General features: G+C 37.3%; 1 protein-coding gene across 2 annotated transcripts in view; it reads left to right on the plus strand.

Moving 5' to 3' along the window:
• FAM174A (family with sequence similarity 174 member A) overlaps positions 1–12,397 on the plus strand; it is a 44,195-nt gene that overhangs the window by 7,133 nt on the left and 24,665 nt on the right. Inside the window, exon 2 of one of the 2 annotated variants that reach the window (XM_037903302.2) lies at positions 5,672–5,735. The exons of the other annotated variant lie outside the window; for it this stretch is intronic. Coding sequence (XP_037759230.1) covers positions 5,672–5,735 — 64 coding nt within the window. The remainder of the gene's footprint in view (positions 1–5,671; positions 5,736–12,397) is intronic. 2 annotated transcript variants of the gene reach the window in all.

Below are 12,397 nucleotides of genomic sequence, written 5' to 3' on the forward strand. Positions count from 1 at the left end.
TTTCAATTGTAGTCTGGCACAATTGGCATTTTGCACCTTGGACTGTTTTCTCTGACATTAGTTTTCCCTATCCGCTCTTTTTGATATCCTGGAATCCGTGCTGATTTTCCTCTCATTAATAAAATAGTAATGGTAGCAAGCATATATGCTTGCATATTTTCCACATATGCACTTATCACTTGTTTGGAAAGCTTGGAGATACATGGAGAATGAAAGAACTATATAGTGTGACACTTTCTTTTTAAAACCAGTTACTTTTATATATTTGCAGAAATATTACAGGGATGGTTATTGTTTTGTTTTGGGGGAGAGGCATATTTTCATGCACCAAGTACCATCAAGCTTCAGATCTGATTCTTTAAGGGGACCTGTCAATTTTAAATTGACTTCACTCTGAAAGTTTCTTATCTACTCTATTACAAGTAATTCTTGTTATTGGGGTATTTAGTGCAATGGATTAGGTACACCACATGTCTTGAAAGGTATGTTTGGGTGGGTATTAATCATCATAGCAGTGGTGGTATGTCTGCAAGTTTTGTATCTGTTGTTCTGGCAGCATCTGGTGCTGCTTTGAGTTTGTGTGTCTTGGTCTGTGGGAAACTTGCTTCTGTTAATGAATATGCCGAAGTTGGGGGGTGTTTGGAGGCCAGAAGAGGGAGTTTGGGAAAGATTTCTTTCAGGATGTGGCCCCTGTCAAGCACAGATTGTAATTGTTTAATGATACCCCATATGGTTTCCACCATAAGGTGTTTGATAACTAGTGCTGTGCAATTGCAGTTTTTTTCCTTAATGAAGCAGTTCTTTTGATACAGGTACCAATACAGCTGCGCCCTGCAGCGCATTAGGTGAAGATGCTCTATGCCGACGGGAGAGAGAACTCTCCCATCGGCATAAAAAACCCACCTCTGCAAGTGGCATAAGTGATGTTGGCAGGAGAAACTCTCACACAAATGCTAATGTCAGTTTAATTTATGTTGCTCAGAGGGGTGGAATATTCACACCCGAAGTGATAAATTTTGCCAATACAAACTGTAGTGTAGACATAGCCTCAAAGACACTGGTTTTATGGCTTAGTTAGAACAATCTATAACCCACTAACACTCCTTTGCCCTAGAACTGCAAAGATGTTAACTGCCCACTTCAGCTTGTATGGTCTTTTATAACATGTTAATTCCTTATACTAAACAATCTGTTCCACCCTGTGTTAGGTTTGACACTGAGTAGCTTTTCAGACCTGAAGAAGAATTCTGTGTAAACCCAAAAGCTTGTCTCTTTCACCAGCAGAATGTTGCATGTCTGAGTTAGTGACAACTCAAGATTGTTGAAAAATAGTCTTGATTGGAATTATTTAATCAATGATTATCAATTAGAGATTAGTACAGCACTATATAGGATACAGAATGAAAAGATACATTACCACTCTGTTGTCAGATCTAAGGTGTCTCTGTCTCTCTTCTTCACTGTATCTGGAGGGATATGCAGTTTCATTCCCCAACTAACTTCTCCTACCAGTGTCGTCATACAGGGTTTTTGCCAAAGAAATATATGTTCTGATGTCATTTCTATACACTCTCGGTTTACCTGATTTATATGTGAAGGCATAATTATTTACAGCTGAGAGGACCAACAATTCTTCAGGATAGTATCTCTCAGTGGGTCCTTCTTATCCCATGATCATTCTTCTGTTTTGATTCCCCAACACAAAACATCTGCAGTAACAATCATCCCTTATTAGTTTTCCAAGCCTTTATATATGCTTATGTAAGGCTATATTTTAACAACGGGGAGAGGGTTTTCTAGAATATCTGGAGTTTTATAGACCTGAAGATGCCATGAATTATTAAATACAGCCTAACGCATAAAATTCCTGAGTAGGGTTACTTGTCGGTCAGTGTTCTGGGCCTTAGAATTCAACTTAGTCTTTGTTAATTTTATAAAGATTCTGAAGAATAGTTGATAGATAAATGAATCAAATATACAGAAAGAAAGGACTAGAAGGATTAATATTTACTAATAAAAAGAAAAGGAGTACTTGTGGCATCTTAGAGACTAACCAATTTATATGAGCATAAGTTTTCGTGAGCTACAGCTCACTTCATCGGATGCATCCGATGAAGTGAGCTGTAGCTCATGAAAGCTTATGCTGAAATAAATTGGTTAGTCTCTAAGGTGCCACAAGTACTCTTTTTCTTTTTGCGAATACAGACTAACACGGCTGCTACTCTGAAACCTATTTACTAATAGATAGTAGCAAGAAGTTGGTCCAATAAAAGGTCATACCTCTCCCACCTTACCTCTAATATCCTTGTACCAACCATAAAGTCATGTGTTTTAAATAAATCCTTCTTCCATAGGAGAAAAAATGAAAGTGCAAAACTGGTTTTGGACAACCCAGAAGGATCAGAATGCTGCCTTAAACCACATACATACACTTCTGTTGACCTTAGTATAAAATCAGCCATTGAAAAAGGCAATATACAATTCTTCCAACCCCTTCTTGAGCTAAGATGGTCTTCACCTATCTGTATAGGTTCTTATAATAGAGCCCATCACCATAGCACCTTGAACGATGCACATGGACAATTCATGCATTGTATCCAATCGAAAAATAACTTCAAAAAGCAAAGGCTTTATAAGTGGAAACAAAGTTAGATTACAGAATAGATGTTCACTATCCTAATGTGGGTAAAAGTTTCTTAATGTTATACACTGCATGTTCTGTCACGTATGAATAAAACTGGCACATGAGTGATAGTTTCATATTACAGCCTCACTTTTTAATGCTGAATTTAAGAAACCTTCTTTCATCACTTCTTGTAAACTGCTTCTGGTAAACAAATTTCTAAACCAACATCTTGCAGATCATGTTGTAGAATAAATGCACATGCTAGCAAAGATGAAGGGTTTTCAAGGTCAAAGTTACATGTGTAGCATGAAAACTACGTAACACTGGCCGCTCCTAGCAGAATAGATGGCTCTTGGAGTGGTAGAGGATATACGTGATTTCATGTCAAGGTTGCAGGTTTAAATTTGACCTACTTTGGTAGTGAACGATCATTATCTTCTGAAGTATGATTGGCTAGCCTACAGCATATGAAATAAGGGTCAAATTCATGGTAAATATTGGTCCATTTCCGGTTCCCTTAGTGAAAAGGACTGACAGATTACCTTTCACTCCTAGAGAATCTTTCATGACAGGAGCTAGCCATTGTATTGGTGCCCGTATTGTCATTGCCCATAATTCAAGAACTTTAGCCTCCATTATAGTCAGTTTTGCACCAGACGTGATCAAGGACATTCACTTTTAAGAGATTTTAAGAAGCCAATGTACACAATTATGTGTTATCAATTCATCAGATGGAGGAATGTGCAGATCAATTTCTAAGGAATGAAGATCTGTTTTCAAGCAAATCTGAACCAATAGAAACTCTTGCCATGATTTTTTTTTATTTATTATTAAATAAACCTTCCCCTACAGTTCTAGCTCCAAAAAAAGATTGCATGACTACACTAAGAACCTCCAAGCTAAAGACTGGAATCTGACTGGGCTAATTTCATTTTTTTAGATTAGAAAAATTCAAAAGTAAACAGCATGAACAGTGGAAAGAAAATTATATTTTAAAGATTCTATCTTTGGTTATTCAAGAATCTGCTTTTAGTATAAAGAATCTCTTTTCTGAAGAATGTCACTCTTTATCCATGGATATTTAGAGGGATATTGTTAGATTGATATCTGGAAATTTGCCAAACTATTACAGTGATTAATATATCACTCAGAGCAAATTAAACAAATATAGATTGATAGATTTACAGGGCCCAATATTACAAGTCCTTACTTATGAGAGTAACCTTATTGAGCTGAATAGGATTATTTCATGTGAATAAAGGCAATTTGTGGATTAGGCTCCAATGCTGTAAACAGACACATGCTTAACCTTAAGCATGTGCATAATCAGTCTGATTTTGTTAGTTAAGTATGTGTGTGTTTCAGGGTGAATAAAAATCAGTGTCTTTTATTTATTTAAATAGGATTTATTTATTTTTTGATAAAGTGTTTTTTGAGGAAAAAACCTAAGATACATTATAGCTGAAAGATATCTCATCATGGAATAGGGATTATAAATTCTAATAGTATTAGACATCATGTAATGTTTAAGAAAAGTTTTGTAAACGAGTTCCAATAGTTCATGGATTAGGGACCCAATTTTATGGGGTTCCAGGGGCTTCTGTATAGATTATTTAGGTTAATCTTTCTATCTACCCAATAGGACTCAGTGCTCAGTCTAGAAGATACCATCAGAGATGCTTAGTTTTGCAGTTCTCAAATTGTGATTTGTCCCTCCAGAGGTAATATACTTGTTAACAGCAAAAATGTTTTAAAATAAATAATATCTAGAGGTGAGAAATAACAGACCTCAACCCTACTGTCCCTCTGCAAATTTGTGTACACAGAGTCAATCCCTTACCTCTCTCTAAAAGTGCAAAGTTTCAAAAAGTTCAAGGAATAGAAGATTCTTGGGGGCAGAATAGATCCGGACAAGGAGAAGAAGTCTGGAGATAAATGTGAGAAGGGAGGGACAGGCAGTAGAAACCAAAGTGAAACTGTTTGAGCCGCATATTCCAGAAGTCTTGAGGTCTTTCTGAGTGTAGCCTTCATTGATTTGAGATCTACCAAACCATTCTCTCACTAGAAGGGAAAACCTATAATGGCAGCGGGCCGTAAAAGAGACCGCCCAGTTTGGGAATAAGAACCATTCAAGAAATATATGTTTGCTGATGATGTTTTAAAGAAAGTCACACCAGTGAACTGGTGGAAGTCACTTAAGCGCTGGGATTCAGATACGGCTGAAGTCATGATCTCACTTTTAACAGCAGTAGCTTCTTCTGCTGGTGCAGAAAGAATATTTTCTTCCTTTGGACTAATTCATTCCAAATTGAGAAATCGTTTGGGACCTTAAAAAGCAGGGAAGCTTGTTTTTCTTTTCCAGATTATGAACAAACAGGAAAATGAAGGTGAAGACGACTGATTTAGCTGCAGAAGCCAATATTTTAAGTTTCTTGTATTGACCTGGCTGACGTAGTAGATTTAATATTTTTTAATATTTCATTTAACTATTGTAGTTAAACAATTTTAACAAAATCAAACCTGATTTTAAAAAACTTGAATTTAACTAAATTCAAAAATGTGTATGCTTGTTTTGTTAAAATGTTTGCTGTTGAAGAAAAAAATCCAGAATACACACGTTGTTTAAAAAAAACAATTTTAATATCTGTCTGGTGATGTTCTCCTCCTAATACAGCATGGCAAGAAAATCCTCCAAATATTAATAATTAACCTGTTCAATTGGAAATAGTTCACCTCCCAATGACTTCATAAACATCTGCTTCAATTACCTTTGGTAAATGAAATAATCAAACAATTATTCATTTTCTGATTTAGCTGTAAAACTAATCTGAGAAGTTTTCAGAATAAATTACTATTTAAAAATGTATAGTGTGTATCTTCTAAAAATGAAACGTGCATCTGTTTCTGAGTTGTGAAGAATATGTATTAGGGTTATAACAACGAACAAGAATGCACTTTTATGTAGAAACCCATGATTAAATTGAGTCAGCCTTATTAGTGATTTAAATAATTATTTAAATCAAATCCACCTTGGTGTGTTTGCAGGACTGAGGCCTTATGTGCCATTTTGGAATGCAAGCTTGAGCATTTCCCCCTCGGATCCATTAAAGTAAGTGGGATTGAGGTCCCCTGGCATCTCATTCCCTTGAGTGTATAATAAGTAGAGTTGTGTGAATAATCACTGAAGTGAGGAAGGGGAATTTGGTGGTTTTTTGTTTGTTTAGTGGTGGTTGTTTTTTTGGTGTGTGTGTTGCTGTTTGTTTTCTTTTGACCAGCAAACCAAAAACAAACAAACAGTCATCTTGCATTGACCCAAAATGATTTTTTTGTTTTGTTTTTCTGTGCAAGAAAAAACATGGAAGAAAATTAGGTTTTGGTCAAATGACAAGTTTTATTTTCCAGCATTTTTAACTATTTGTTATTTTTTAATTAAGAGCAAAGCAAATTTTGGAAATGTCATTCACAAAACTGGTGTTGGTGTTGCTGCTGCTGAAGTTATACCCCATAGCCTTGTGGTTAGAGGACTCACCTGGGATGTGGGGGACTTGCATTCAAGTCCCCATTCTTCCTGATGCACAACAAATTTTTCAGCTTGGGTCTCCCACATTGCAGGTGAATGCAATAACCAGTAGACTCTAGGGTATTCTGGGGTGGAGTTCTCTATTCAAGCTGTTCCACTTATTGTAAATACTCATACAGAATGACTCTGTATTAGCCTGGTGGTTAGAGTACTCATCCTGGGGGGTAGAAGGTTGGTCACCTTGGTTTCAGTCTCTGCTCCAATGAATATTTTATTATTTATCCAACATGGCATAGCTTCAACCGGAGAGATTATGACCCACCCCCAAATACACTATAGTTCAGTTGTTAGAGTCATTACCTGCAATGTGGGAGACCCAAGTTCAAAATTTTGTTGTGAATCAGGAAGAATGGGGACTTGAACCGAAGTCTCCTGTATCGCAGGTAGCTAACCCTGGTGCTATAAGGAATATAGGGGTGGCAATGCCTCCACCTTCTGTGATGGTTTTGTGAATAGCACCTAACTTGCCTTTTGACTCTCTAGGCTGGAAAAGAAAACTGGCTGGTACTATTCAGTGAATTTGAGTCACATTCATGAATACTTTTGGTCAACCTGAAACTTCATTTTTCCACAGATAAACTATTAATCTTAAAAAATTCACTCAGCTCTAATAAATAAAATGGTATCTTCCACCAGCTCTTGATATGTTTGGAGAGTTTTTCAATAAAACACTTCAGTTTGCAAGCATTTGATGAAGTTTAATAAAGGCTACCTAGTCAAGGCTGCTTAACTGCTTCAAAGTACTGTCTGTGAGGTAATGAAAGATTATTTGATTTATTAGTCTTTTTACCCTCTATTGGTGACTCATTGTGAAAGTGGACTTGATCTGCAAAAGATACGATTCCTGTTTTAAAAAATAAAAATGTTCTTCCAAACAATAGCTGCCAAGAGTAAACTCACCAGTACCCCTCTTGCCATTCTGATTAAAGCTAGTTTTATGGTGATTGAATGTACAACAGCAAACGTGCCCTTAAGTCCTATTAAAAAAAAAAAACGCATTGCTGTTAATCTTGAATAGTGTGTGTCCACTTCTATGTGTAGATTCTAGTTTGCTTTTCTCTAGTTCTGAGAGCTTATTATGGGTCATTATTATTCACTGCTACAGTGAGGGTTGTGTTTGGATCATAAATACAAATTACTGAAAATAGTGAAGTGCTGTAAAAGATGGTACAGTAAAAATGTAACATTGAGAAGGATTTTATTCTTAGTTTACAATCAAAATTAATAAATTATTCTTATTACTCTTTTAAACAATTCCAGAAACATGGAATTCATGTAATACAAGTGAACCAGCTCATTGTAGGGACCAGACTACTCTTTTTATTCCATCATCAGACCCATGGTTATCCTTGCTTCCTCTGAGGGTGATGCTTTTGAGAATGCCCTTTAAAGATGGAGTCTCCTTTTTCTGAGAGCTACTCTACCATCACTAGCAATTCTGGCAACAGTACATAGGTTATAATGCTTGTTCCTGTAACAGAAACAGACCTCCAAAGTGAAGGAATGATGATGTATATTGTAGATTCATGGATGGTAAAATTGCTTATTATGCCTTTCAGCATTTCCATCCAAAAAGATAGTCGTCATATTCCTGAAAGGCTTCCGCTCTAGCACTGTTTATAGTCCTTTGTTTCTTCTGACTACCATTATTAGACTAAAACTTATTCTTTTGCTGTCCTTTGTGTAGTAGAGAGCTGCCTAGATTTGTGTTTGTTTTTTTACTGGCTGTTTGGCTAGAGTAAAAATGATAGATGGCGGGTGGCAACATATTCCTGCAAAGTAATTAAATATCAGTTTGTTGTGGTCATAGCTTGATAAGTCGTTCGTTAATTATGGTAGTGATTTTGGGGATGCAGAACATGCATCCATGCGAAGGTTCTCAAGGTCTGACCAAACCAGTTTTAATTCTCAGTCTCCTCTGCTTGATCCTTTTTATTTATTTATTTATTTCCTTTTATAACCCCAAATCTTCCTGTTAATCCTCTCTGGAATTCCTGAGAACTGAGGCATTGTCTACACAGGAGGGTTCTGCACCAATGTAAAAAGTGACTGACTTGCATTGGTGCTGCATTCTCTGCCTGGAAGCCAAGGTAAACCATATCATTGCAGTGAATATACATTAGGGGCTCACTTTTCCTGCTACATTGGTGTAACTACACAGATGCCACACTCTCCTTCACCGCTGTAGACCTGAAAACACACTTTTTCCCCTCCCACACACATTTTCCCCAATGGCCTTCTCCAAAGTCTCTCCAAACATCTTCCTTCTGGCATTTTAGCTACAGCAATCATTTGCCAAAATTACAGTAAAATATAATTGGTTTGTTTAATGTCTGTCTGCTGTAGATCTCAAACTACTTTATGCTGGTGGATAGGTATAACTGTCCTTGTTACAGGTGAGGGAACTGAGGCCCGAAGTCACAGCAGGTCAGTGGCAGAGTCAGGAATAATAGAACCCAGGTGACCTGACTTTCATTCCAGTTCCCTACCAACTTAGTTATGTTATCTATTTTGACTTTTTTGATTTATACATAAAAAGACTAAAAGAGCACCTCTGTATGGCTGTAGGTGACTTTTAACGGTATTTAGAATTACAAGTGTTGTAACTTGCATGTCCCTGAGTTACTTCCCTAATAATCTGGAAAATAAACTTTTTGATTCAACCCTCACACTTTAACTAAAAGCCTGTCTTAGAAGATGGCTTCCTCGGTGTTACCAATTTTTTTTGCTACTTTTCATAAGCTTTCCTGAAGAGAGGCGTCGTAGACCCTTAATTCAGGGATAAGCTATGGAAGGTGTAATATCTACATATTCTTAGCCAAATTTTAAAGTGTCTGGTTTTTATTTAAAAAAAGAAAATCCCACTCAGTGGTGGTGAAGAGACAGATGTTTGCCTACTTGACACAAATAAATAGGGCAGAATTACTAGCTCTTGCAGCATTTTACACAGAAACCTCATTAGTTAGGGTGACTAGCCTTACACTTGCCATAAAACTAAACTACTTTCAGTGAGCATTTGCAGTAACCATTTCAAGCAATAATAAAAATTAATCATCTCATATCATCAGAGTCATTTTAATAAATACAAGGCTTTAAAGCTGTTGCTGGCTCTTAATTTTTTTTTTTTTTTTAATTTCCTTAAGAGAACTAGTTCTCATATTAGGCCCCTTCTAATGTCGTCTACCATGTAACAGATCCGTCTGCTCCCTAGCTGTTAACCCTGATATCAGCCATCAAAGGAATCAGACAAAAAAACCCATACAAATGAAGTGCCATAGGACAACCAGTAGTGGGCAAGCTTTTGTGGTTAGTTTACTGGTGAAGAGGAAGAATTACTGATTCTCATGGGAATTTTGGTCCTATTTGTAAGGAAAATAAAAACTCTCCTAGTGCTTAAAATAGGTTTTCTAAAGTTGGTGAGGAAATAAAATTGTAGCAAATGAAATAAGTAGAGCTTTTGATTCTTATTTTTTTTTAGATGTTTTCAGTGTGCAATGCTTAATTTGGCATACTGAGTAAAACAGAACAGAGCATGCAAAATGTATGTCAGTATTAAACTGCTTATCGTGGACTTAGTTTCCTAGAAAATTCATTTTAAATTATTTAAAATCCCTTTTGAAGGGTGATTATTAAATTTCTCTCAAGGGTATAAAATCTGCACCTCATGAATGCCCTTCATGGAAGAGAGATCCTGCTCACTTTCGAGGAATAACTTTTTTTTTTTTTTAATAGAATAGGGTTTTTTAATTAAGATGACAGCTTTTTTGATGTAAATTGAATTTTTCTGCACAGTTAACTATTCAATTTAGTTAAAAATATGCGTTAGTGAAGAATTCAAATTAGCTGTAGTTAATACTTTGTAGTGTGTTCTGTTGGAACATTAAACTGTATTGCATATAAGTTGCTTTAAACTGAGTTATTTTACAAGACCGTTAAACTGCTGTTCTCCCTCATGGATGATCACCAAACATTTAAATGATGCACTTACGTAACTTGTGGGAAATATAGTAGTTATCTTACTACTTGTAAGGAGCATAACTAAAGATTGGTTGATCAAATCCTGTTAAGAGTTTCACTTTAGAAGAGGTATGTGGTGAATCTATATCATCTAACCTATAGCTATCAAATATCTTCAGCCTGTGGGCATGTCTGAACTTGAAGCTGAGGTGTGATTCCCAGCTCTAGGAGACATACTTGTGCTAGCTTCATCAAGATAGCCTGCTAATAATAGTTGTGCAGCTTCAATAGCATGGTCAGCAGCTCAGGCTGGGCACCTGAATATGTACCCCCTGGGTATGTACTTGGGGTGGTTAGCCCCTCCCAGTGCTCTCCACTGCCTGTCTACCTTGGACGTGGTGCTACCGTGGCTACACTACTATTTTTAGCATGCTAGTCTGATGAGAACTATCGTCAGTGTCTCCTCAAGCTGGGATTCGCATGCTGCATCCTGTAAATCATCTTAATAAGCAGCTCTCCAGATTATCTAACATGATAGTCTTAAAATGAAAATTAATGAAGTGGGGCGATATGTGTTATTCTGTGTTGGGTCTATACCGAAAAATATTTCTTTTCCAGTAGAAAGCTATTTCAGGACTGCTCATCAGACAGAACTGACTTCTATACAAATTAGTTACCAGTTTACTCTGACTTCTAGGGCTAGGAAGGAATTGGTGTTCCTGAAGTGTGGTGTTTAAAGAAGGCAAACTTCAAATTCACCTCTGTAGATTTAATTACCTGTTGCTCTGCATCAAGGGTAGTCATTTACACATGGGCAAAGGGAGTGTAAAATGCAACAAAGCTGGAATAGTAATGTGTTACACCCATTTTGCCCATATGTAAACGACTTCACAAGGTACAGGGTACCAGGGAATATCAGTCCACTGTGCAGAATCAGTATGTTATGCATTGCATATCTGTAATTGTCGTCATACCACACACACAAAACTACAATCTATTTTATTTACACAGCATAAATAAAACTGGATGGGGAAATGCTATAGCTCAGACTATAGCAGCCCAACAGTCTGTCCCATTTAAGAAAGGATGCTGCAGATAATCTTCCTGGAAGCAGGCCTTATCAATTGGGCCCTACCAAATTCACGGTCCATTTTGGTAAATTTCATGGTCATAGGATTTTAAAAATTGTAAATTTCATGATTTCAGATATTTAAATCTGAAATTTCACGGTGTTGTAACCGTAGAGGTCCTGACCCAAAAGCGAGGGAGGAGGGAAGGGGAGAGGGGGAGTTGCAAGGTTAGTGTCTGTGTGGTGGGGTCGCAGTATTTCCACTCTTACTTCTGCGCTGCTGCTGGTGTGGTGCTGCCTTCAGAGCTGGGTGGCCAGAAAGTGGTGGCTGCTTGCTGGAAGCTCAGCTCTGAAGGCAGCACCACCTCCAGCAGCAGTGCAGAAGTAAGGATGGCATAATATGGTATTGCTTACACACTTACTTCTGTGCTGCTGCTGGAGGGGTGCTGCCTTCAGAGTTGGGTGCCTACTCTCTGGCCACCCAGCTCTGTAGGCAGCGCAGAAGTAAGGGTGGCAGTACAATCCCCTTATAATAACCTTGTGAACCACATTTGGGTTGCGACCCCCAGCTTGAGAAACGCTGGTCTCCCCTATGAAATTGATATATTATAGGGTAAAAGTACTTCACAGGGGAGACCAGATTTCATGGTCCGTGATGTGTTTTTTCACGGCCGTGAATTTGTTAGGGCCTTACTTATCAACGCTAATGAAACCTCTTTTTGTCCTAGCCTTGTTAACAAATACATTTCTTGGATTTCTCTGCTTATCCAGGGAAGAAGGGGTAAATGGCAGAAGGTTCTAGTTCTGAGAATATTTAGAGCCATTTAATTCAGTTCTTAAAAAGAATTATTCTCTAAAACCAGGTAAATGGATCTGATTTCAGCAAGGGACAATAAGGGTAACAGATGGATCCATCAGACTGTGGGAAGGCTGCTCATAAAGCCCACTCAAGTTCTGATGGGCTTTGATCCTATAGTTTAAACATATATGTGCACAGTGTTCTTCGATAGGGGTTGTTCTAGAGTGCAGAGTCAGTTTTCTGTCAGTCATTAATTCTCAACCATCTGAGAAGTGTTTATATGAAAACTACTTGGTTCCATTCTCCTCCTCCAGAACAATGTTCACTTGAACTAATCCTTTTTAATTTCTAAGGTTCTGAGGTCTG

This window comes from Chelonia mydas, chromosome 5 (genome assembly GCF_015237465.2).
Source record: "Chelonia mydas isolate rCheMyd1 chromosome 5, rCheMyd1.pri.v2, whole genome shotgun sequence".
In the NCBI taxonomy this organism is placed as follows: domain Eukaryota; kingdom Metazoa; phylum Chordata; order Testudines; family Cheloniidae; genus Chelonia; species Chelonia mydas.